This window comes from Pseudorasbora parva, chromosome 1, assembly GCF_024679245.1.
Source record: "Pseudorasbora parva isolate DD20220531a chromosome 1, ASM2467924v1, whole genome shotgun sequence".
Lineage (NCBI taxonomy): Eukaryota > Metazoa > Chordata > Actinopteri > Cypriniformes > Gobionidae > Pseudorasbora > Pseudorasbora parva.
Genome location: NC_090172.1, coordinates 8,152,998 through 8,180,695, shown reverse-complemented (window position 1 = coordinate 8,180,695; position 27,698 = coordinate 8,152,998). Strand labels below are relative to the sequence as shown.

General features: G+C 39.2%; 1 protein-coding gene across 1 annotated transcript in view; it reads left to right on the top strand.

Moving 5' to 3' along the window:
- The window catches only part of LOC137040526 (polyamine-modulated factor 1-binding protein 1), a 319,746-nt gene that overhangs the window by 66,426 nt on the left and 225,622 nt on the right, over positions 1–27,698 (top strand). The window contains exon 3 of the mRNA XM_067416248.1: positions 25,761–25,907. Coding sequence (XP_067272349.1) covers positions 25,761–25,907 — 147 coding nt within the window. The remainder of the gene's footprint in view (positions 1–25,760; positions 25,908–27,698) is intronic.

The window sequence follows — 27,698 nt, the reverse complement described above, 5'->3', positions numbered from 1 at the left end:
GTATAAATGTACTTGTTTAAGGCCGTTTTCTGCTGTATATTTATGGTAGGGATAAAACATTTAAGATCTACACACTCAGAGTGAATCTCTTTTGAAAGTTGTGCTTATCCAAAATAAGAATATAATTAAAAATAGTGGCAGTAAAATACATACAACTGTTATTCATTTCACTATTACTGGGGCAGATTTTCAATTAATAAGACTTTATTTGTGTACGGTTCCTCACACAATACTATGTAGGGTATGTTATGTTATGACCTCAAAACTGTTTTACCAACGTTTAAACATTTTAATGTTTACATCACAAAACCTTCTCTAATGTTAATGATGAAGTAAACTTACTTGGTTTCTCACCTGGCATTGCACTAGCATTGCACTTGTGATGCGAAGCACCCGGGTACGAGTCTTGTGAAGTACAAGTTACAAAATAACAACCTTTTATGTCACATTTGCTTTGGTTATCACTATCATTAGGTTTAGGGTTTGGCATAGGTGGTTTATTTTTTTCAAATGCAATGGAGCATTAAAGGGTTAGTTCACCCAAAAATGAAAATTGTGTCATTAATTACTTCGGAACACAAGTGAAGATATTTTTGTTGAAATCCGATGGCTCAGATAGGCCTCCATTGACACCAATGTCATTTCCTCTCTCAAGACCCATAAAAGGCACTAAAAACGTCATTAAAAAGCCCATCTCGCTACAGTGACTACAATAATTTTATGAAGAAATGAGAATAGTTTTTGTACGCAAAAAAACGAAATAACGACTTATGTAGTGATGGGTCGATTTCAAAACAAATTTGTGAATGGTTATGAATCAGTTTATCGATTCATGATTGATTGCTACCCTAATGTCATTAAGGTAAGTAATTATTGACATAATTTTCATTTTTGGGTGAACTAGCCCTTTAACCTTTTAGTGCCACTCCCTGGAAATAATTGTTTTTGGTCCATCAGATTCTCTTAGTACTTCAAAAATAAATCTTGGTCAGTTAACCTCTTCTGTGAAAGCCTTGGGTAAAAAATGTGGGTGTTGTTTTTGGTGATAGTTTGAAGTTTGATAAACTCAGTGGTCAAATCATACTTCTTTTAGCTTTGACTACTAGCAAAAGTAAAATCTAGAAAGAAAAAAAATGGCAAAAGTAATTTATGCCTTTATTTCATCTAGAATGGATTACTGTAATTCACTGTATTTTGCGATTTAGCCAGTCACCTTTATCCCACTTGTAGAGAGGGACCACATTATCTAGCCACAGGAGGTCACATGCCAGTGTATCTTTTGTGCCGGTCCCAAACCCGGATAAATAGAGAGGGTTGTGTCAGGAAAGGCATCCAATGTACATTTTTTGCCAAATTCATTATGCGAATGACGAATATGACTTCCATACCGGATTGGTTGGGTCCCGGGTTAACAACAACCATCATCAGTGCCGTTGACCTACAGGGCACTGGTGGAAATTGGGCTACTGTTAGTCAAAGAAGCAGAGGAGGAAAGTGTGTTAGAGGAGGAAGGCATGGCCGTAGGCAGAAAGAGAAGATGAAAGGCAGGTGTTTAGTACTTAAAATAGGGACTTTGAATGTGGTGACAGGTAAGGCAGAGGAAGAAAGTTGACATTCTGTGTGTCCAAGAGACCAGGAGGAAAGGGAGCAAGGCTAGAAGCATTGGAGCAGGGTTTAAACTGTTTTATAATGGTGTGGACAGGAAGAAAAATGGAGTGATCCTGGAGGAGGAGTTTGTGAAGATTTTTCTGGAGGTAAAGAGAGTGTCAGATAGGTTGATGAGTCTGAAGCTGGATATTGAAGGTGTGATTTTGAATGTTAGTGGCTATGCTCCACAAGTAGGTTGTAAGCAAGAGGAGAGACAGATTCTGGAGCGAGTTGGAAGAAGTGATGCAGACTGTTCCCAGAGGTGCTAGGTGTGTCATGTGGAAGAAGAAAAGAAGGCAAGGAGACTTGGTGGTGGAATGAGGAAGTCCAGGAGGTTATCCAGGGGAAGAGGTTAGCTAGGAAGAAGTGGGACAGTGAGAGGACAGAGGAAAGTAGACAGGAATATAGGGTGATGCAGCGTGAGGTTAAGATAGAGGTGGCAAAGGCCAAACAGAGAGCGTATGAGGACATGTATGCAAGGTTAGATAGTAAGGAAGGTGAGAGGGATGTGTATCGGTTGGTGAGGCAGAGGGATAGAGATGGAAAGGATGTGCAGCAGGTTTGAGTGATTAAAGATAGAGATGGAAATGTTTTGACAGGTGACAGGAGGGTGAGGGAAAGATGGAAGGAGTACTTTGAGGAACTAATGAATGAGGAAAATGTCAGGGAGAGAAGAGTTGTAGAGGCAAATATTGTTGACCACGAAGTAGAAAGTATTAGCAAGGGTGAAGTTAGGAGAGCTTTAAGGAGGATGAAGAGAGGGAAGGCAGTTGGTCCTGATGGCAGAGAGATGATGGCAGTAGAGTTTTTAACTATGTTGTTCAACAAGGTTTTAGAGTTTGAAAGGATGCCTGAGGAATGGAGGAAAAGTGTTTTAGTGCCGATTTTTAAGAACAAGGGAGATATGCTGAGTTGTGGAAACTACATATGTATTAAGCTGATGAGCCATACAATGAAGTTGTGGGAAAGAGTAGTGGAAGCAAGGCTAAGGGGAGAAGTGGACATTTGTGAGCAGCAGTATGGTTTCATGCAAAGAGAGAGCACTACAGACGCATTATTTGCTTTGAGAATAATAAAGGAGAAGTACAGAGAGGGTCAGAAAGAGCTACAGTTTGTCTTTGTAGATTTAGAGAAAGCATATGACAGAGTGCCAAGAGAGGAGCTGTGGTATTGTATGAGGAGGTCTGGAGTGGCAGAGAAGTATGTATGAGAGCAGTAGGACAGTGGTAAGGTGTGCCGTAGGTGAGACAGAGGACTTCACGGTGAAGGTGGGACTTCATCAAGGATCGGCTCTGAGCCCCTTCTTGTTTGCGGTTGGGATGGACAGGCTGACAGATGAGGTCAGACAGGAATCTCCATGGACTATGATGTTTGCGGATGACATTGTGATCTGTAGTGAGAGCAGGGAACAGGTGGAGGAAAGTCTAGAGAGGTGGAGGTTTTCTCTGGTGAGAAAAGGAATGAAGGTTAGTCGCAGCAAGACAGAATACATGTGTGTGAATGAGAGGGAACCAAGTGGAACAGTGAGGTTACAGGGAGAAGAGGTAAAGAAGGGGCAGGATTTTAAGTACTTAGGGTCAACAGTCCAGAGTAATGGGGAGTGTGGAAAAGAGGTGAAGAAGCGTGTGCAGGCAGGTTGGAATGGGTGAAGAAAAGTGTCAGGTCTGTTGTGTGATAAAAGAGTACCAGCAAGAATGAAAGGAAAGGTGTACTGGACAGTAGTGAGACAAGAGACTTTGTATGGTGTGGAGACAGTTGCACTGAGGAAAAGACAGGAGGAAGATCTAGAGGTAGCAGAGCTGAAGATGTTGAGGTTCTCTTTGGGAGTGACGAGGATGGATAGGATCAGGAATGAGTTCATCAGATGGACAGCACATGTGAAAAGTTTTGGAGACAAAGTTAGAGAGGCCAGGTTGAGATGGTTTGGGCATGTTCAGAGGAGAGAGAGTGAATATATTGGTAAAGGGATGCTGAGGTTAGAGCTGCCAGGCAGGAGGTCAAGAGGAAGACCAAAGAGGAGGTTTATGGATGTAGTGAAGGAGGACATGAAGGTAGTTGGTCTGAGAGAAGAGAATACAGAGGATAGAACTAGATGGAGGCAGATGATTCGCTGTGGCGACCCCTGAAGGGAAAAGCCGAAAGAAGAAGAAGAAGAAGAGAGGGACCACACTACGCTTTTATGTTCTTTTCGTTATCGAGTGAACTTCAAAATTCTTCTATTAGTGTTCAAATCGTGAAATGGTTTGGCTCCTCCTTACAATTCGGATTTAACAAACTGAACAATGTCCCAGAGATATTTATACATCCCTAAAAATGCAGGGGTGACCGTGCTTTTTCAGTAGCTGCCCCCAGATTGTGGTATGCTCTGCTTAACTTAGATATGCATCTTCACTGTTTTTAAAACTTTGATGATAACTCATTTTTGAGTTGGCATAAAATCAATGATGATGTTATATTGCACTATATTTTAATAAATGTATTGGATTGTATAATTGTTATGTTTTTATTGTGCAGCACATTGGCCAACCTTCGTTATGCTTAATGGTGCTGTATAAATAAAACTGACATTGACATTTAATTTCCGCACTGATGCAATTTGAACAACAACCAGTGTCATTTTTTTGAAGCATACTAAACATGCTTTTAGTGTCACTCACTAAATATTACTTTGAAAGTGATGCAAAATCAGCAAGAAGCAATGTAATATAATTTTGCAGAAATGTCGCCACATGGACTTTTGTTCCCAATAAGCCTGGGTCAAATAGTCTAGTTTGAAACGGTTTGTCCTGAATAAAACACATTTAGAATTGATATTTTTCTTGGTTCTGTCCACTGTCTTGGGATGAACATTTTTAAAGAGTTTGTCACAATGGATTGCCTTTTCCTCAAACCATACAAAACTATATCAAGGCAGTAACTATATAACAAAACTATAACTATATGCTGTGCATGACCTCATTCATGTTCCTATGCTCTCCATCTGTAAATGTGCTCCCATGTGTCTTTATTCAGCGTATTGCACCTGCCTGAGTGTGAGGAGGACCTGAAACACATAGATACCCCTGAGGGTATCTGATGCTTGGTTAGGCAGTTATGTTAACTATAGCATGCCATAAATGTCTACATAAGCAAAAGACTGAATAATTTACAGTGCTTGGCGGATCTGTAATTAATAGTATTTTGTGGGCTTCTCCATAATTCATTTATGCTGCCCATGTGTGGTAAACAGAGCTGGCACAAAATGAGGTGAGAGAATGCGTGACATGATGCTCAGACCCAACATGTCCATGTTCCTTCATTTAGCCTGAAGGGAGGTGAGGTCCTCATGAATAACATACATATATGTATACATGTAGGGGTACTTGTGTGCTAATGTACACCATATACAGCATGAAGCTGTGCTGTTTTATTAGTGTTGTCCTTGTGTGTGTGTGTGTGTGTGTGTGTGTGTGTGTGTGTGTGTGTGTGTGTGTGTGTGTGTGTGTGTGTGTGTGTGTTTTGTGTGTGCACGAAATCCAGTCATTTTAATCGGAAGTTGAGTGTGGAAGATTTCCCTGTGCAGATTTTGCAACTGGGTTCCAGTTGATCACTGCTTGGTTTGGTTTGAAAGTGACTTCTGTGTGAGTTGTACTTTATGAATCGCAACACTGTAGACAATGGACCTTTTTGCCTTCAAAATGTCTCTGTGACCACACCTTTAAGATAATATTCTTGGTTATTTACAACTTATTAAAAAATGTTGCTTTGTGAAAGTGAACCAAACTAAGGACTGTATAAGTAGAACAAAGCGACTGAATTGTTTTCTATATGTTTTCTAAAAACTGTATAAAGGAAGTGTACTTGCTCAGAAGACTAAAGGCAGCATGACTTTCTATATTTATTTGATCTCATAATTTTGAATCAATTTATTGTCATAATTAATAAATAATAATGATGATGATGATGATAATAGTAATAATAATAGCTTGCATTCATCTGCCTCTATTTGTGAAAGCAACACCTACATCCTTAAAATTTAGGGTGTGTTCACACTTGGCATGTTTGGTTAAATTAAAGTGAGCCCTGGTGCGATTGCTCTGTTAGTGCGGTTCATTTGAATAAGTGTGAACGCTCCCTTCTAAACCTTGGTGTGTACCAAACAAGAGGAGCACTGAAAAGATGGATCTCTGTCCGCTTCCAAATTAACTCTGGTGGGGTTCGAATCAAATATGAATGCAACATGGATCAAAGACATGTAAATGAACCAAAAACAGGACATGATGTCACGAGATGTGACCCTAAAAAGGACAGGCCCATTACAGTTCGGTACAGGCATCAGAACCGCGTCTCCTCGAGTTAGGAGTTCTCAGCTGGTCAGAATACCATCATAGCAATGTTGGATATTCGATGTGTTCTGTTGCGAAATATACATAATAAAAACCAACCAAATAGGTTGTGAATATATTCTTATGCCTTTAGGTACAGTATCTTTCGGTTCGATGTTAAAATGTCAATGACAATGAGCAGACCAGGACTACCGTAAATGTTTTTTGTTTTTTTGGGGGGCCTGACTAAACAAGGCAAGCTAATTTAAAGCAAACTGAACTACAAGTGTTTACACACCCTCAGTCTACAATCGATGCATAGAACCAAGTCTCCATCATACATTTGTTTGATCTGTTAAACTCCGATATATTATATTATATTATATTATATTATATTATATTATATTATATTATATTATATTATATTATATTATATTATATTATATTATATTATATTATATCTATCGCAACTTCAGTTTCATCTCGACTTTTAAAAGCTGTTAGTTCACTAGAATTCGTGTTTCAATCTGACCCGGGTCATATCAGGATCCTATTCCCCTCCTTTTCCTCTGTTTACTGACTTATAAAAAATTTATTAAAATGATATAAAATAAATAAATAAATAATAATAATAATAAGTACATCTTTTCCCAACACACACTGGCATGTATACATTTGATTGTATATTTAACAGCAATGACATTTTCACATAAAATATTACTTGATTTTTTTTGAGCGTCATATGTATATGAAGATCACAGTCTAAAACAATAATGCAATATGAACAGTTCATGTTAATTTGAGTGTAAGTCTTCATTTCTTTGATAGATGTGCCCTGCTATGTGGCTGCACTCTTAGAAGAAAAGGTTTTATATAAAATCTTAAAAGGTTCTACTGGCGCTACGTTTTGGAACCCCTAAAAGGTTCTATATATAACCCTTTTTAAGGGTTCAATCTTAGAGAACCCTTTAGGGTTCTTTGTAACCAGGAAAAGGATCTATATGGAACCTTTTAGTGGTTCATTCATTATCATTTGTTTTGTCCTTTTCGGATTAAATATTTCATATTGTTGACAAACATTTCACTGCATTATTCAGTATATTCAAATCCATTCATGAATGCTTATGAATGATCACAATTCAAGATATGAGGGTTTGAAAAGGTATGGCTATATTTATCTTATTTTATGTAGTTAATCAGTATCACACGTAAAGAGTGCCATTTCAGTTTTTCTCCTCCAAAAATCAGCGTGATTAAAATGTGATATTAAGTAACTATAACAGTTTAATAAAAAATAATTTAATTACAATGTTGCAGAATAGTGTACTAAATTAATGAATAATAGCCTGAAGAACCTTTGTGACAAAAAGGGTTCTTTCTTGTCATTATAGAACCTTTTTAGCATAAAAGGTTATTTGGAGTTGAGTAAAGAACCCTGTGGTTCTATATAGAACTCCAATGAACCCTGTTTTTCTTAGAGTGTGGACTCCACATTCACAGACAATGGTGGGACATTAGAGCTGCTATTGATTTAAACAGCTCCAAACTAAGAGAAAGGCTTAAAAAGGGCACAACTAATTAGTCAGTTGTCAATAATTGACACCAAGATGTATGCAATATGACTAGAACTGGCTTTGATTGAAGGGCCGCTTATCTTTTACAGATTTGAACGAGGAGGATTTTTTTCCCTCTTCTCAAGTGTTCAGAAGTGATTTAGAAGCGAGCTCTGAGTATGAATCATTAACTTAAAGCAGACCATGTCTGTTTCATCAGTTATTGAATACTTACTAATAGACTGTCAAATTGTTGCCTCTGGGTTATGCTGTGATAACCTTGGCCTCAGTCCATACATATACACACATGAGATGTGCTCTGGCAGGGAATCTGGTGATGTCAGCTGTCAGCCTTGGGGACAGTGGTTCAGTTCAGTGTTTAGCTCTTCCCCTTGAAGTCTGCCAAACACGAAGTGATTCCTAGAGCTGTTTTCTGACCTCCAATTAGTAATGGTGAAAATCTTGTCCTGCACCATTCGTGTTATAGATATGAATAATGCCTCAAATCGTGTGGCTTGCTGAGGTGCTTTTTTCCCCCTGAGCAATCAGACTTAAGCTTTCAACCTAGTGGATGAAAAAGAAAGAAAGAAATTAACCCTCAGATATTTACATTGATATACCTAAGCCATATCTATGGACAAGAATATCATATAGATTTGGGTCATATTTGTCTTATGTCAGAGAGTAACCACTTAGATCAAATAATAGTGTTCAAGTTAAGAAGTTCTTGGAAACTTATACTCTTTACATTCATGTTGGTTTCGTGAGGTTTGGAAAGACTTAAGCTTAAATTTAATGAAAGTGTGATATGGCCTAACCCGATATGGTCTAGCCATTATGTAAAAATATTCTAAAAACACCTTTTCCTTACAAGCATACATGCAAATGGACACATCTTAATCATTATTTTAGAAAATGTTTTAAAATATAAATATATAATACCAAAAAAAAAAAATAGTTTCATGTTTTTTAGTTTTTTCCCCCTAAACGTGCAGTTGGTTGCACCACGTGACTTTGATTTGGGATTTTCAAATATTAATAAATAGAGAAGAAGTTTAGTTAAAAGCTTTTTCCAAAAAAATAAAATAATCAAAGATCGTTTTGTGTGTGTGTGTGTGTGTGTGTGTGTGTGTGTGTCTGTCATTGACCACCAGAGCACCCTAGAAACCACGTACATTTTCTTCAAAAATTTAAAAAATCTAGTCAGTATTGACTGAACTCATCAGTATGACGATGTTTGTCCTTGTGCCATGTCACATACATGGGGTCATCACTGACCTCTCCCTCGCTCTCTTTACCTCTAAATCTCATTTTCAGCACCACGGGATTGTGTGCAGCGTGCTCTGGTGGCTAAAGGTGCTTGTTAAAAGCTATAACTTATCTCACGTTTGAAGCTAATGGGAAGAACACTGGCCACAGTGAAAAATAAATTACATTTTTTTACCCTCGCCTGCTCTGCCCTTCTAACCCATCACGTAATATAGCAGTGGCGAGAGTATGCATTACATATCTGAGGCATTAGAATTTATCTGTACTGCACAACGCTGACTGATGCATTTGAAAATAATGTACTGCAGTCCCAACATTACAGGACCCTGTAACTAATGGACAGCTCTCGCCCAAGCTCGCCTCTGTATATCATTCAACTGCTGCACCTCATCAAGCCCAGAGTCCTTTTCAGAGCAGCACACAGCATCCTTTACTTTCTCTCCTGCTCTTATGGTACGTGTCCAGTGGATTGGAATAAATCTGCTCACTACTTTGGGTTTTGTCACAAAAACATTCAGTAGTGAGGTTGTCGGTGTGTGATTGTTTTACATTGTCATCATATATGGGTTTTTCTAAACTACATGCACTTTATTAAATCAAAGAAATTCCATCATTTAGTTTTGTCATACTTTACAACACCTTTTATGGCTGTAAATATAAACAATAGTGTAATTGTAACTAAAATATTGCAAAAAATACTATATATTTTTTATTTTAATTAAATATTAAAGACCTTGTGAAGTAAAAACATTTTTTTTTTTAAATGTTGTATATGTCTAATTAATATGCTTTAAGACAGGCCATATACAAATTCATAACTCAACATAACAAACTACCTTGTAACCAATCATGTCAACGTTTAGGCAGGCTTAAGCATATCCATGCTGCGAATTTGGGCAGTGTCAAGAGAAAGTTATCCCGGTGTATATATTTCTGTTGATATGAAAAATCATGTACACATGTACATTATGATCACTGACAGGTGAAGTGAATTACACTGATTATCTCTTCGTCACGGCACCTGTTAGTAGGTGAGATATATTAGGCATCAAGTGAATATTGACGTGAATATTGTGTTGGCAAAGTTGATGTGTCAGAAGAAGGAAAAATGGGCAAGTGTAAGAATTTGACCGAGTTTGACAAGGGCCAACTAGTGACGGCTAGATGACTGGGTCAGAGCATCTCCAAAACTGCAGATCTTGTGGGGATCTTGTGGGGCCTTTCCCGGTCTGCAGTAGTCAGTATCCATCAAAAGTGCTCCAACGAAGGCCAAGGCTCATTGATGCACTTGGGGAGTGAAGGCTAGCCCGTGTGGTAGCTCAAATTGCTCAAGAAGTTAATGCTGGTTCTGATAAAAAGGTGTCAGAATACACAGTGCATCACAGTTTGTTACGCATGGGGCTGCATAGCTGCAGACCAGTCATGACACAGTGGGAATGTGAGCATCTGAACTGGACCACAGATCATTGGAGAATGTGGCCTGGTCTGAGGAATCACAATTTCTTTTACATCACGTGGATGGCTGAATGTGTGCGCGTCACATCCTGGGGAACACATTAGCAACACATATTAGCTGTTTGATAACATAGTCAAGCAAAAGGCTAATCATATTAATTACAACTATACATCTGACGTTGTTAAGAGAGATAACTTTGGGTGTGTTTACATGCACACCAGTAAGCTGATAACTCCAAAAAAAAAAGCTTATTGAAATAACCAGTTTTCCCCGTTTACATGCAAACCAGTAAACGGACAACGCAAGTAAACCGCGTTTACGTGACTATTTATAAACCGGGTTATTTCCTTGTAGTGCCGTCAAAAATAATAATGTCCGTATATCTGACTCTGAGTTTTTCAAATGTTACGTTAGCAGTTGTGATGTTAAATAAAGCGTGCACCGTGTCAGCGGGAGATTTACGGCTCATATTATCCCTTATGCAGTTATGAGGCGTTTTGACTGAACCTCTTCTACTTCTGCTACATCTGATGAGAATAACACATCTTTACAATTTTCTGGGTCTTAAACGAGTCTGCGTTTGTGGTATATGTCCTTATTTCATGCAAAACGCTAGCTCGCTCTGTCTGGATGCGTTTAAATCTGCTCTAAATTTGCGTTTTTGTCACCTATAACACATGCGCACATTCAACAAGCCGACAGAAAGCAGGTTAATGCATTTACATGCAGCGCGAAATCGAGGTAAGAGGCCAAAAAACTACCTGTTCCGACTGGTTTATGCTTATGCCGTTTATGACCTTACTCTGATAAAAGAAAACAGGTTACTGTGTTTACATGACCATGTTCATTGTCAGCTTATTGGGCATAATCGGCTTAAGAACCTGCATGGAAACGCACCCAATGTGCAGCGTTTGCTACAGATATTTGAGTACAATTTGAGTGAGTGGGAAGATGTTTCGGCCGGGACTTTTTACTGCGCCGAGCCGAAGTACTCTCCGAAGTGCTATTCCGCCATACATTATAGTTCTCCTTTTTAATCCGTTTAGAAACACGCCATGTTTTATTTTGTCACCATACTTGATCGTTCAACTACTCGTGTAACTGTATTTAAGTAGGGGAAACGTGGAGGTGTTTGGTACTTCTAACTAGATCTCTGTTTGGTTCCATAGTGAATGAACTGGGCTTTGTGGGCTAAGCTAAATGCTATCAGATCGTCACTGCGTGTCAGAGAGATTAAGAGCACGCACACTGAGACGAGAGGTATGTATCAACTCGTTTTAGTTAAGGGAATAACATAGTTTAATTTGAAAAGGCAGTGAAGTATCCCTTTAATGCGGCGCCATGCGCGACTCAAATGTTGTTTTTTGCTAGTTTAAGCCCGACGCCACATTGTTTAAATAGCAAATGCATTTGTGCCCATTTGTGCGCCCATGTGTCTGCTGGTCTGAAAAACGAGGTGTGTTCAGGCACATGGTGCATTGCTGTTTTGAGGAAATATCTTTTGTAGTCTTTCCGCATGCAAATTTCACCATGTAAATAGTTAATCCGCCATGGCACAAGCGAAACTGACTTTTAATGGGAATGGGACATGAAATGTTTATTTCACGGTAGACCTAAAACACAACTGTTACTCTTTAAGAGAATAGAGACAACCCTTTTGGACCATAACCCTGGTTTTGTGCTATTTTTTTAATGGTTGGTAGAGCTTTATAGATTGTTAGGTTGTTCTGGGTGGTTGCAGATGTTCATACACTTCTAACTTAGCTTTTCTTGTACTGTATATTAGCATGAGCGGTTAAGTTAATTAAAGCCTGTTCATACAAAAAAAAGATGACTATATTGGCACCCACACCAAGGGTACAGCAGTACCATTCAAAGCCTCAGACATACTATTGTCATGATAATAACATATAAACCTGATACATTTCTAAATAATTAATAAATTAAGCCTCACGCTGGTTCTTTATGATTATCTGTCTTGTTAATGACTCTACCAAGGACATCTAGCATTTGCCAGCAGTGAATAACAGTAGGAATAACAAATAACAAAAGCGCTGTTCTGTTTCACAATACCTTCACTTTTTTTACTTTATTTTTTACCTAACCTATTTTTTTATTAATAAAATAAAAGATTTATTATGTAGACTCATTTAATAATTATTGTCAAGGTTAAACTTTTTGGAAATAAAAAAACAAAAACACATTCAAGACCTGAATACATATAAAGTAAACATGGCCAAATCATACATCCACATTCAGAAGGTAATAAGCGGCTGATGATTCTTCTTTGAAGCACAACTATATCCCAACTCTTTTATCCACCATCCTCTTTCCACTATCCATATTTCTTTAATAGTGTTTATCTGGAATTACCATGGCCAGCTGCCTGCTTAAGCCAAATCAGCCCAAAGAAGGAGAAGATGGAAAGGCCAAATGAATTCCATCCACAGAGAGGTCAAAGAGACAGAAATGCATAGCAATGCAGTTTGGTCAGCAGGCAGGAGAAGATGGGATGCTAATAAGATCACAGAGAGATGGGGAGCTCATGCCCCTGGGAAAAGTATAAAAGTATTGTCTGCACATTAAAAAAAAGGACTAGCTGAAAAAATAATGATGCCTGCCTTAAGGTTTATTAATAATCAGAGGCAGACTTTTTGTCCAGAGGATTGTTATGGCATGGAACCAGCACTAACCAAATCAGAGCAGATGGAGAAAGAAAGAGAGAGAGAGATAGATAAACCAAAAAAAAAAAAATATGAGAGTTGCTTTGATATGAGGCCACTTCCTTCCAGTACCGTCTAGGTGTTATGCTCAGTCCATGTGGACTCTCATTATCTGCACTCTCTTTTTACACGTAATGGAATACTCAGAGGGTGCAGCAGCTCACGTTTGGCATGCTTTTCCTCCCAGACAATGCCCTTCCTCTAACAAAGGTGCATTGGAGCAGTACTTTATAAGAGTACCTGAACAGGGCCTGTTCGTCCCTTGTGATAAAAGACCTGAAAGCTCTGTCTTGTTGCCCTCATCCTAATTGGAAATTCATAGAATAGCTAATGAAATGAGAGACCTGGATGAAGCATGCAGTATTTTGTATCGCCCATCAGGAAAGGCCAGTGCTGTGCTGGCTTTATCATGCTGTGGATAACTTAAGTGGATCAGATCTCAGTTATGAAAGAGTAATGCGATTATAATGCAACAGTGTGGAGTGCCGAATGCTGTGAGGAAAAGACAAATATGTTCTTAAGCCCTGTGGTGTGTGAAAGTCATAAGTCAGCAATACCTCTTCACTGTAAAGCTCACTTTAAGGTATTGTTACAAGTTAGTGCAACCGGAAAGTGTTCACAGCACTTCACTTTTTCCACATTTTGTTATGTTACAGGCTTATTCCAAAATTGATTAAATAAAACATTTCAAATTCTTAAAAATTCTACAAACAATACAACATAATGACAGCTTGGTGACTTCAGGTCTAACCGCATATGATGACCAGCCAATGAACTATTGGGCCTGGAAAACATTGTTCCTGAATGCTATTGCCGATCTAGATCTGTCTGCTGCAGGAGAACTCGATCTCCTCACAAAGTATCTAGGAAAAGAGTCGATAGAACAAGTAAGAAGAATTAAAACAGTCAACATTAAGGATCCAGCAATTGGATTGCCCATGGCATGGGAACGCCTCGACGAAATATATAGCTCACCAGAGGCCGTTGAACAGGCTTTGTTCAAAAGGCTAGAAAACTTTCTGAAGGTTACAACGAAGGACCCACAAAGACTCTGGGATCTAGCCGACTTGTTGTCAGAGCTACAAGCGGCCAAAGAAGATGGCTACCTTGCAGGCTTGTCGTACTTGGACACCTCCAGAGGTATTAAGCCTATTATTGAGAAACTTCCATACAACATGCAAGAAAAGTGGCTTTACTTTGGCACAAGATACAAACAGGAACATCTCGTTAGCGTTCCACCTTTCTCCGTGTTGGTAGACTTCATCTAGACATGATGCAGGTCTCAGGGACTGCTAAGGCAGAGTGTAGAGAAAGTACAGAACATATTGATCCAAACAAACACTGCCCTCTGCATAGAAAACCACACCCTCTGAGGAAATGCAGAGGCTTCCGTGAGAAGAGCATAAATTATCGTAAACAGCTTTTGAAAGAGCATTACATTTGCTTTCGCTGTTGCTCCTCCACAGATCATCTAGCAAAGAATTGCACCGCTGAGATAAAATGTACTGAGTGTGGGAGTGCAGCCCATGTTACAGCACTTCACCCCTACCCACCTACCTGGAAATCTAAGTCATCCCCTTCCACTTCAGAGGATGGCGGGGAGGACAAAGCAGACATCCAGGAGGTCAAGTCGACATGCACTTAAGTGTGTGGTGAAGGATTGAGTGCCAGAACATGTGCTAAGATCAGTGCTTGTCAGGGTGTTCCCGAATGGCTGCAAGGAGGAGTCCAAGAGAATGTACGCCATACTAGATGAACAGAGCAATTGCTCCCTGTTGTGGTCAGTGTTCTTTGAGGTTTTGAAGATCTCTGGAAGCTCCTTTTCCTTTACCCTCAATACCTGTGCTGGGTATTCAGAGATGGCGGGGAGGAGAACCAGCGGTTACACTGTGGAGTCAGTTGACAAGAAAATAAGCATTGACCTGCCTACACTCCTGGAATGCAACCAAATCCCTAACGTTCGCTCTGAGATTCCTACGCCGGAAGCAGCCTACCATCATGCCCACCTGAAGCGCATCGCTAACAAGATTCCACCTTTAGATCCGGACGCCAAAATTCTCCTTTTACTGGGCAGACATCTTACAAGCCCACAAGGTCCGTGAACAGATAAATAGCCCAGGAGATGCACCGTTTGCGGAAAGGCTTGATATAGGATGGGTTGTCGTCTGTGATGTGTGCCTTGGAGGCGCTCACAGAACACTTGAGGTGAGAAGCTACAAAACAGCCATCTTAGAGAATGGTCGTACGAGTTATCTTCGACCATGCAACAACCAGATCAAAGTGAAAGAGGTATTTGGTCAAGCATCTGGACCTCAGCATCATACAGCACCAGCCTCCATCTGCGGTTCAATGGTGCTCAGTGGAGACTGATGACCTTAACCTCGCTCCATCCATGGATGATCTAGAGTTTCTGAAGATAATGGAAGCTGAATGCTATCAGGACAGCTCCAACAGTTGGGTTGCACCTTTACCCTTCCGGGTGCCGAGACAGCGACTGCCTAACAACAGGAAACAGGCTTACGACCGCCTCGTCTGGCTCCGGCGCTCATTGGAAACAACCACAGATGAAAGCTGATTTTCTACAGTTTATGGAGATGTTCAAGAAGGCACATGCTGAAGTTGCCCCGCCACTTCAGCCTGGACGAGAGTGTTGGTACCTGCCCCTGTTTGGTGTGTATCACCCAAGGAAACCGACTGTGAACAGCCTCTACGATCCTCTAGGATTCCTTGCACCCATCACAGTTCATGGAAGACTGATACTCAGAGAACTGAATAAGCAAGCAGAGGATTGGGACACACCTCTTCCCAAAGACATGGAAAATGAATGGACTAGATGGAAATGGTCACTCAGGGACCTGGAGGGACTCCAGATACCTCGCCCGTATACGTCCTTCTCCACCGCAGGTGCTCAAAGAAGAGAACTCGGTCAAGTCGGTCAAGGCAATAGCAGCAGTAGCCTACATCAAGGTGACAAGCCACCAAGAACAGACTGAGGTTGGTTTTGTCTTCGGGAAGGCGAAGTTGGGGCCTCAGCCTGATTTAACTATTTTTAAGACTTGAGCTTTGTGCCGCTGTACTCGCCACAGAGATTGCTGAGATGGTAGTTTCAGAGATGGACACAACATTTGACAACATTACCTTCTACACGGATAGCAAGGTCATGTTGGGATACATCCAGAACCAGTCAAGAGAAGATTTTATGTCTATGTACACAACAGTCATAACACTCAACTTCTTAGAGTAGGAGGTCGGATTTTACAGTCGGATTTGAGCATGAATGAGGTTCATCCCATCATCATTCCTGGTTGGCATCATCTAGCTACCCTGCTTGTGTCTCACTATCATGAAGCAGTGAAACACCAAGGAAGACATCTGACCGAAGGGGCCATTCGAGCAGCAGGATTCTGGCTGGTGGGAGCTAAACGCTGCATCAGCAGTCTGCTTCACAGATACGTCATTTGTAGAAAACTGAGGGGAAAAATGGAACATCAGCAGATGGTCACTCTGCCAGCAGAACGGCTTCAAGTAGCACCTCCTTTCACTTATGTAGGTGTCAACGTCTTCGGATTCTGGGAAATTGTCTCACACCATACAAGAAGAGGAGTCTACAACTTTAACTTATGAGTACCGGCAGTTTTATCTACGCCTTGAGGAGGTTCTTTGCAATCAGGGGCCACGATGCAGATCCGCTCTGATTGCGGAACCAACTTCATCGGCGCTTCTCGTGAATTGGAGATGGACCAGTTGAATCCAGGTTTCAAAAGAGTGGAAGAGTACCTGGACACACACAGCTGCACCTGGGTATTTAACCCACCCCACGCATCCCATATGGGTGGCGCGTGTGAACATATAATTGGAATTACCCGTAGTATTTTGGATTGCATGCTGCTTGAGCAGAGGAGGTCTCACCTTTTGCATGAAGTCTTGACCACCTTCATGGCCGAAGTAACCGCGATCATGAATGCCAGACCGCTCATCCCAGTGTCATTGGATCCGGAATCGCTTCTCATTCTCACTCCAGTGATGCTTCTGACTCTCAAGACGGGTGCTGCACCTCCTCCTCCATCAGGAAGCTTTGAGGAAGCAAATCTCATCAGAGAATAGTGGAAGCGAGTTCAGGTCCTAGCAGACATGTTTTGGAACAGGTGGAAACCTTAATACCTTAAAACATTACAGCTTTGGCACAAGTGGCAAAGGAAAGAGGCCGAATCTCCAAGAAGGAGACATTGTTCTTTTGAAAGACAATCAAGCTAGGAGAAATCAATGAGCTAAAGGCATCATCACAAAAACCTTTCCAGGAGAAGATGGATTGATTCGGAAAGTTCAAGTGGAAATTGTCAAGGATGGAACCAGAAAGACATTTTCTTGGCAGGTTACAGAAGTGGTTTTGCTTTTTTCTCCAAAGCCTGATTTCGTTAATTAATGGGGGCTCTTTAAAGACCCCAAGCGGGGAGTTTGTTTCAGCAGCACAGCGTCATCTGTTTATTTTTGTAACTATAGCCACGTAATACCGGCGCATGATCAGGAAGTAGATTGCCGTGCGGTGGTTAGCTGCAGCAGTGCGTCAGCTCTACCAGTCATCTGTTTCTCAGGCGATTGCTTTTTCCTTTTCCCTTTTGCTAAAGCAACGTCTGTGAGTATTTCTTATCGTGTAATATTAGGATGGTGCCTATTTTCATCTTTTGTAAGATTATTGAGACTGCTAAGTTAGCTTTATGTTTATTACTGCCGATTGTTTACTAGCTCGATTGTGTTTATCATATAGATCAGTTCTGTGTAGATAATCCGTGCTGTTCTCTCTGTTACTTTGTATTTAGATTTAATATTAATATACATCTCATTTGTATTGTATTACAGTTTCACAATATGCCCAGTAAACTTTATGAAAATTAATCATCTGTGTCCTGGAGTTTCTTGGGAGTGTTTAAGCTGAATGGAACATAGTCCATGACAATTTCATTACATTATAGGGTTACTATTATTAAAAACCCTTATACTACACTGATAGGAATACTGAGATAAAATAAAAATAAAAAATATAACTCCCCACAATTCAAAATTATATCACATATGTCATACAATTTTTATATTAGTGCAACTAGTATTAAAACATCAATATTGTAACTAATTTTTAGCATTTCAAATTTTAATTTATTATATTATTCACTGTCATTTTTTTCATTGCAACATTGTAGTGCAACCTTCACCCAACAAAACTGGATAATTGTAAATTCATATAGTAATACTAGACACTTTAAAGATAATGTGTACCAAAAATCTTTGCACATCTTTGTTAACATACTTTACTAACCTTTTGTTTTCGAGCTTTGATGCAGCCATCATCTCATGGCAAAAAGAAGTACTAAACTTGTGACAAAGTCGTGTGACAAAGCCATGTGACACTGCACATATATGAGACTCTTTATTTTTTCCATATTTTTAGGAAACTAAAACACCAATACGTTTTTAGAATCCAGCTCGGTTCCTAATCAAACACACTTCCCTCAAGATGAACACCAGAAATGTTTTTACGAAAGAACATTTATAAAAGCTACTTAAAAATCTGAATTGAACTAAGGCCTAATCCTGGCTTAAGCTAAGATCTGTGTGTGAAACTGGGCCATTATCCAGCTGATCGAGATTTTAAGGGTTACTTGATAACAGGCAGGTATGTTGGAGCAGAGTTGGAAATGAAGCCTACAGGGGCAGGGATAGCTACCACAGATTTATAGGAATATTTTTTTAACCAACAACTCATACACAGTGACGTCTTATATGTTAGAGGAATCAGTGGTTGAGCAATATGGGTCTAGATATTGTAAATATTTAGTTTAACTTTATCCAGGTTCATACAGTGTGTCTGGTATCCAGTGTCCTCTTAAATGAGTTTGCTTCAGATGAATGCCATGGGGAATCAGACTCAGGCCTATGTGGAAATCTTAGCTGGGATTGGTTTTACCAGGAAAGCAGTGAAATGCATTCTCTGTGTTTATGGGTTTGATAAAGCAGTAAAAGTTTGACCGCACCTGAATCAAAATGGAGCCGGGGAGTGACTATCCCAATTTTAGCAAACCCCTTCTGCCTCATTGTCTTCTGAAGTGGCCTTGTTCTGCTCACATTTATTCATGGCCCACTAGAGAATTTATTTCATTATTGGCTTTATTTCTTTTCTGCATGTTTTCTGTCTGGCTATCATTTATAATTTCCCCAAACTGCATCCATTGCATCAGCTTGAGTTAGATGGATCTGATGGAGTCAGAGTGTTTTTTTTTTTTTTTTTTTTACCAAGGTAAATAGCTCATGTTTCAATGTCAAGGCATTAACGGTAAAATTGTGCCTGGTATATTTTCATTTGCTGACTACAACATCCCCAGAACAGTCATTGTGTCCTATCCCACCCCCACCCCATATTTCCCTCTCTCTATAGCTTTGATGTGTGCTATCAGTAAGCTACATCGCTAACAACCCTCTGCACCCCAAACCACTCCATGTCAGCACCTTTTGATGTAGCCTATGTGCACATCCAAATAGAATTTTTAACAAGCCGCCATTATCATTTTGATTTCTGCCTGAATGAAAAGAGTGACCTCTGGCATTTGTAAGGAGAGTGAGGTGGAGGCGGCAGTGCAGGCAAATATGGCTCATTGACATAAAGCCCAGTGTTGTGTGTGCCGTTTGTGAGATTGTAGCATAGGAGTGAAAAGAGATGGCAGACTCACAGATAAGGCCTCTATAGTTCTAGCTTTACTCAGAGTGGCTAAGCTGACACATGAGCCGAGGATACAAATCATTTTATTTATATGAATTTATGTATAAATTGTTGGCCTTAGAACAACAGTGCTATCAACTAGTCAGATAATTCAGTTTTGTATCAAAATTTGGTATCAAGTAAACAAGGCCCGCCAACGTGCTCTAGCAGCAGGGCTACTGTCACTTTAAGACCTGACACACGTGTTACACATGCATTTTCTTTCTCAACTGTTTACATTCACTTACAACTGTGTTTACTTGAATACCTGCCAAGACTGTTTTTGTATGTTTAAGCACAATAAGCAGCAAAAAAGAACTCAATTTAAAAAAACTTAACTCCAAGTCTTCCAGAGTCATGACCAAAGCTGATTCGAAAGGCTGCTGTTAGCCAGCTTCTTTGTTTTCAAGTAGCACATGGAACCATCACCATCATTATGTTAAGCCTGCCCACCAACGCTATAAACAATCTGATTGGTCTGACAAGAGTTTGGTGTTTTAAGCTCATAAGCCAAATTTGTTATATGTCCTGTTTGCAAATTTGATTTGCTACTGCTAGGGTGCGTCTAAATTTCTAGGCTATAGAAAAATCAAAATCAAATGCCTTTTACCTCATGGAGCCTTTATCTCTGTTGTACCCTATTTTAACAAAGTCTCTTGTATAACAACCGATCAGGTAGGCCACTTATCTACAGTATTACTCTATTAATATAGTATGTTAATGTATTACAAAATCTGTAAATTAAAAAAAAATCACTTCAACACACGGCTTATAATCTCTAAACATAAATTTCATGGTGTAGACCACTTTACATTTATCAAACGTTGGAGTATCATGTTGTGAGCTTTTATTTATTGTGATTTTTCAGACACTCTCTACCTTGTTGAAGGTGTGATGCATAATGTAATTCTGTACAAAAAGTCTATTTGTAACTCCTGATTAAAAATAAATCCCATGGCCCTAGCCGGACAAAATGCTTCTTTTCTTTTTTTCTCTCTCTCCCTCCATTTTTCTTTCTTTTCAGCTCCGCAGACAAAGTTGCAATTAGCATGCTAATGCCAAGATCTGAACCTTAAAAGCTATAGAGTCAGTAGGAGGCTTTTCTGGGTGTCTGGAGATAACAAAGGACCTTTTACAAAAAAAAAAAAAAAAAAAAATTACTAGTTGAAACGCTGCCATTTACTCTGAAAGGCCTGATTTCCTCAAGATAAGGTTGTTTGGCTCTTTTTAATCCCCTTTTCCTCAATATGCTATTGAAGTTGTGTGTTTATAGCTTGTTGTAGTTAATTAAGTTGCATACACTTCACCATTCTCCTTTGGGTAGAATACAATGGATCGTCCACGGTTTTTAATGCTGTTGGGTGTGTTTTAGACTCTTTAGTGGTTAGGGTTCCTACCTGGTTTGTCTTTTCAAAGAGTTGAAAGATCAAAGGATCTCCTAATGCAGAGGTGCCGGGCACCAGCTAAGTCCTGTGGTTCAAAGATGGATGGTCTTAGCGTTAGGTTAGAAATAATGAAGAGTGCATAATAACCCAATTAATGGGACCCTAGAGCCCAGACCCCAGTGCCCATAGTACAAGAAACAAAGGCAAGTGTACAGCGCTGCAGCTGAGAACGAAAATAGACATTATCCTTGATTATGCAGCCAAAGGGGAAAAATGGTATAAAAATGTGCCCGCTAGTATAAGGGTGGTCCTGTGATCAAAGCATTTGAGGCCTGGTGTTTGCTGAGCCCATTATTTTCTTAATAATTAAACGACCCTTCTCAGTTTTTGCTTACTTGTGTCATTCCACACCTGTATTGTTTACTTTCCTCTGTGGAACACAAAAGACAACATTCTGAATGATATCTTTATAGTTGTGTAATGTTGTCAGTGTATGAGCAAAAACTGCTGAAACGGCCTTTATATATTAATATTATTTTCCACAGAACAAAACAGTAAAATTCACTGTAAATAAATTTAAGCACAATGAGATATCATCATTTTGAAGTATTGTGCCATAAGCTACAGTGAAATTCCTCAAAATGTATGGTTAGTTTTCCATTTTCACTCATGTTTCAGTTAATATCTGTAACCCTCGCTTGCTGTGGATTTCATACAGCAGTCTAAACACAATTAAGTCTTGATTAGATCTTTCAACAGTTTACATAACAGCCCTTCAGTTTATTGCTCTCAAATGAGTTCACTCGCTTAGCAACATCAGATGTTCAATCTGATGGAAGACAGTGCCTGGAGAAATTGATTTCCTAACCCTTCTGTATCACAATCTGATTTATCGGTGCACATTTCAGATGTTCATTAAAGCATCTTTATGTGTGTTATCCAAGATTTTCCTCGCTGATGTGCCCACTTATGCTCTCTATGATATAAGATCGACCTCTTCAGTGCATAGACTCATTTCGACTTTGACCTTTTGAATTTATTTATAAATTTTTTTTGCAGGGAGTTTCAAGTAGTTCACAGTCAGATTGTTACTATCGAGGCAAATCCTATTGTGTCTTCTCACTTCTCTCTGCTGCACCTATCACTGTATCTCATATTGTGACCCGCAATTGCATAGGCCAATTTAGCAGTAGAAAATGGATTCATGCAATCCCTGGGGTTCACTTGCATGCACCGCCATGACACACTCTTCATGCAAAGCAATTTCACAAGATTAATATTTAAGATGTCACAGAATGGTCTCATATCTCTCATATTGATACATTCACTTCATATGTGGAGCTTTGTAAAGGTGTTGATGTCCCTCTTCAACAACCCTGTAGGATTCAGAAAGATGAATTGGGTTTTTATACCTATTCTTCCATTGGTCCGTGTTTCTGTCATGTACACTACTGGTCAAATGTTTTAAATAATTCAAATGTTTTATAAAGAAGTCTCTAAAGCTCACCAAAGGCTGCATTTATTTGATAGAAAACATACAGTAAAAACATAACATATAGAGTGGTGCAGGGATGATGTCAGAAAACATGTTTCCTTTTGAGATTTTCCTGTGGGGTTTAATAGTGGGGTTTTTACGATTTATGAGTAAAATAAAGCCTGAGGTAAACCAAAGTCCATTTAAGACCAGTCATTTCACTCTGTGGCCATCTTTGAAGCACCTCTCGGGGATGCAAGTGCAGCTTCATCTCTTTGACTGTGGAAGCATCAAATTCTCCAAAACTGTTCTCCAACCTGCATTTTTCAGGATGGACCAGGCTAATGTACATGCACAGTTAAGTACACGTCACAGAACACTGGCTGTTTCTATAGGAACCAGAGCTTCAATCGGCTGCTGCAGTCATGCAATGACTTTACCAAAAGACTACTGCCTCTTATTTAGAAGGCGGGACTTATTTCGCCATATTGCGCATTACACTTTCTTACATTCATAACATGAATGCATTAGAGTGTACGTTTTCTGTATATAAAGTTTTTGGGTATGGGTGTGGTTTTTTTTCAGTATGGTTGTAAATGGGGATCATTTAAAAAAACAGTTTTCCATCTGGATGTATATTAAATGTAATTTATTCCTGTGATTAGAAGCTGAATTTTCAGAATCATTACACCTGTCTTCAGTGTCATATGATTCTTCAGAAATCATTCTAATATGATGATTTCGGGCTCAAGAAACATTTTGTATTATTACATTATTGAAAACTGAGAGTATGATATAAATACTGTTCAGTTTTGCACACAAACCAATCATTTCGTGTCTTAAGACATCAATGTGTAATCACGAGCCGCAGGGTTAATATGGATTTGTCTGTGCATGTTTTTTTTTTACACTTGAATTGTAAAATCTTCATGTGTGTTCTACTGAAGAAACAAAGTCACCTATATCTTGGATGCCCTGGGGGTAAGCAGATAAACATCACATTTTCATTTTTGGATGAACTATCTAGCCTGACAAGCCAGACCCACATCAAGATGTTTGGTCTGGAAACTCACCATAGACAGGGCTCAGTCCGAGGGGCGGGATAAACGGTTGTCTTTCAAACTCCCTCTGCACGCGATAGGATAAGATACGGTACACAACCAACCAGAGCAACGAAGGTGAAGCAGAGCTTGTTGATTAAACATTCGCCGTATCCGGTCGGCAAAACTCAGAACACATCTTCCCTTTTTGGGAAGCAACGTGTTCCCTTAAGCGTGACTCCAAGTCTTCCAGAGTCGCGGTCAAAGCGTATTCGAAAGACTGCCGTTCGCCAGTTTCTGTGTTTACTAGAAGCACGCAAACGCAACTCTGCCGTCGTCATTATGGCCCCGCCCACCGACTCTATACATGATGTGATTGGCCCGGCAAAAGTTAGGCGAATACAGCTCAGAAGGGTATTGAAAGTTGCTAGACGACACTCGTGGGCAGATTAAATTTGCTGCCGCTAGGGTGCATCTAGATTTCTAGGCTATGAACTATCCCTTTTTATTTTAAAAGTTGAATTTACCACATCTCCTTTGTCTCTATGTTTACCCACATGATCAGTTTGCTGTTTTTTTTATTTACATTGTTTGTGTAGTTCCTCCTTTTCCTGTGTTCAGTTTATTGAGTGTTTCATGAGTTTTTGTAGATACCATTTGTTTTATATTGTACCCTTTAGATTATCATTAAAACTCAGGTTTGGAAGGTTATTTTTCTTCATCATCTGTCTGTGCAACACGTTGCTGACAAACTGAGCACCAAATCAGCATATTAGAATGACTTCTAAGAGATCAATGCTCTGTTCAAAATTGAATAATTCCCTACTGTATAGAATGTGGAAAACAGTACAGCAAAAGAGTAGTATGTCTGAATACATAGTATCTGAAAAACAGTAAGGGAAAAGTCTCACCAAAAAACAACCAAAAAAAAATCCTCTCAGGATACCTGCAATGAGTGTTACAGTAACCCAGGAACATCGTTTTACCATTTTTGTTGAACAAACACCATCAAACCGATGAGAGCATCAGATTTTCCAATGTTTCTCTATGGCGCTGAAACCTAAAGATGTTCCGGTGCCCGTGCAACTGATGTTCAACTGCTATTGGCTCATCTGCGTTTGAGGGGAGGGGCTTACCGATAGGTCATTTGTGAAATGTAGACCCAGGACAAGCTACAGAAATGTGCAAACTTTAAGGGCACTGATGTACTTGATCTACTCCATTTATGTTTTGATCATCATTCTGAATCTGATCACAATCTCACAATCAAGTGTTGATTAAAAAAAACATGCATGAAGCTAGAATAAAACATTTTTTTTTTAAGCAGAGGGTCTTTTTGCTAAAAAAGAAAAAGAAAAAAAAACAGAAAAACAAAGAAAAAAAGAAAAACAAAAGAAGGGAAAAATTTGGAGCTAAAAATCTTAATTTGTGTTCTACTGAAGAAAGAAATAAACACACCTACATCTTGGATGCCCTGGGGGTAAGCAGATAAACTTCAAATTTAAATTTTTGAGTGAACTATGCCTTTAAGAAAAATTAGAAAACTCTTTTAAAATTACACAAATAATAATCATTCCAAATTTTTGACCAGCAGTGCATAATTAAGGGCTATTCCTTAATTACAAATGTTAATTATATCCATAATGAGAAAAAGCCCCTAAATGACCCATTCATACACTACTGTCGGAGATATGTAAAATACTTGATTGTATTTTGCGCTTTTGTTTCTTTTGTTTCTCTGCCATGGCACAGTGTGTAGTGCACGTTAACAAAACATGAAGCTAATGGGGATGCAGGTTGTCAAATACTGTAAAACATAGTTGATGTTGTGGTAGGTAGTTTTATGACATCTTTCATATTGAACACACAAAATCTGATTTAGCTGCACTTGCATGATGGCATGACATGGACATTGTCCAGACATTTGATGGGGATTTTTTTTCCAACTCCCGCACTTGTCATATATACATGCTTGTTAGGCTGAACATGTCACTGCAGCAGTCACTACATTGAAACCCAAACCTATGTGTGTGATCTGACAGTGGCCGAGTGTTTGTTTTGACATTGTTAATATTTAATACCATCACAAATAGCCATCCAAGTCAACACATAACTATCATGGATAACAGTCTATTGACATGGCAGCGGTCATGTGTTGCAGGTGGAGGAGCGAGAGGCTCTGATCCTGGAACTGCAGGATGTCATCACTGAGCTACACCAGGAGATGTCTCTGAAAGGACAGCACGAGCTCCAGCAGCTTCAACAGCTGCTTCAGCTGGAGGCCAGAGTCAAAGAGCTTCAACAGCAGGTAGCAGACACACTATAGACTTTTCCAGACCTAGTTGTGTTTTCTTACCACCCAAAAGTTTGGGGTTGGTAAGATTCTTGAGAGAAGTCTCTTATTAAAAACAATAAAAATAAATAAATATATTATTTGATTAAAATAACTATTCTGTATTTTAATACAGTTTTAAATATTTATCTGTGACGGCAAAACTAAATTTTCAGCAGCCATTGTCCAGTCTTCAGTGTCTCTATCATTCTAATAAGTGCTCAAGAAACAGTCATTATCAAAACAGTGCTGCTTAATATTCTTTCATGATTCTTTGATTAATAGACAATTCAAAAGAATAGCATTTATTTAAAGCAGAAATCTTCTGATATAATCTGATCCAGTGAATGTGTCTTTGCGGAATTGAAATATTATGGGTCATATTTCTGACCCATATATTTTGAATGGCAGTGTATGTATGAACTTACTGATGAATCATGAATTCTATGCAAGCAGGTTCACACACAGGTTTTGCACAAATACTAAATGAGACTTCTTTTTGCTTTTGCAGAATAAAAGTATTTATCATACTATCCCCCAGTTTTAAATTCTTTTTGAAGTGCAATTGTCCATTATCCCATTATCCTTGCACATATTTGACATAAACTTTGCTTCATATAGAACACAGTTCTTTATATAGTCCTCTCCCCTTTCCATGAGTGTGAGGGAGCAATGAATTTACTGTGATGAGCATCTCATTGACTTTTTAGGAGGTTCAGTGTGAGAACAGAAACACTGCAGGGGTGAAGCTGTAGAGCAAATCATTCAATCAGTCCAGTGTTCCCCTTCAGCCCAGATGACTGGATGAAAGATTGGCATGTCAGGTTTTGATTGAAGAAGTCTTTCACACGCATAATACTTGTTAAAACTACAGCAGGCATTCTCTAGTTCTCACAGTGATGTCCAAATAAACCTATGAGGATGGAAAACCTAAAGGGTTTTTACTATCACAGCAACATTTTTGTACAAAACAACATTTACAGTATTTGTATTGAAGATCTTGCAAGTTTACATCTTCTCAAGTTTACCTTTAAGTATGTGAAAGATCTTTGTATGTAAAAAATAAAATTATCTTAGTTGATTTTATTGTTCATTTACTATCATTAGTATGCCATTAATGGGTTTATCTCCCCTAAAAGTATAAACGCTGTGTCGTCCGAGCACCATGGAAACTTTGGTTCATTGAAAAACTTTGAAAGCAAACTCTCAGATCTCTCTCCAGCTTAATCATTCCGATAGTTTGGGGGCGTGGCTACTGCTGCAGGCGGAGCCAGAGGGTGTTTAACCACTGTTGGATCATGACTGATTCGTTACAGTGGAAAAAAAAACCATTTAGCTTTGGTTACAAAAGTGCAAGCCAAAATGTGCTGCATTTAGGCTACATTCAGACTATCAGTCCAAATTTAATTTTTGTGCGTAGCCAACTAAAATTGGCATGCCAAGTTGGCCTTTTTTCGCTAGCCATGATCATGTCCATAACCTCCTCATTTGCTTCTTCCTCTTTTAAAAAAACCAAATAAAACCACATAAAAACCACAATTGCCAAAGTGTGATTCATCTGTATGTATTTGTTTACCACGTGTGTCATAGTCCGTGCTAGGGCTGGGCGATATGACGAAATATATCGTCTGGACGATAGAAAATGTCTATCGTTTTATATTAGGCTCTATCGCTTACGCCACGATAAGGCGTTTATGGCAGAATTTTATGTCAAGATGCACCTCACGCCATGGCATGCCCATGCAATACATAAACGCGCTCCCTCTG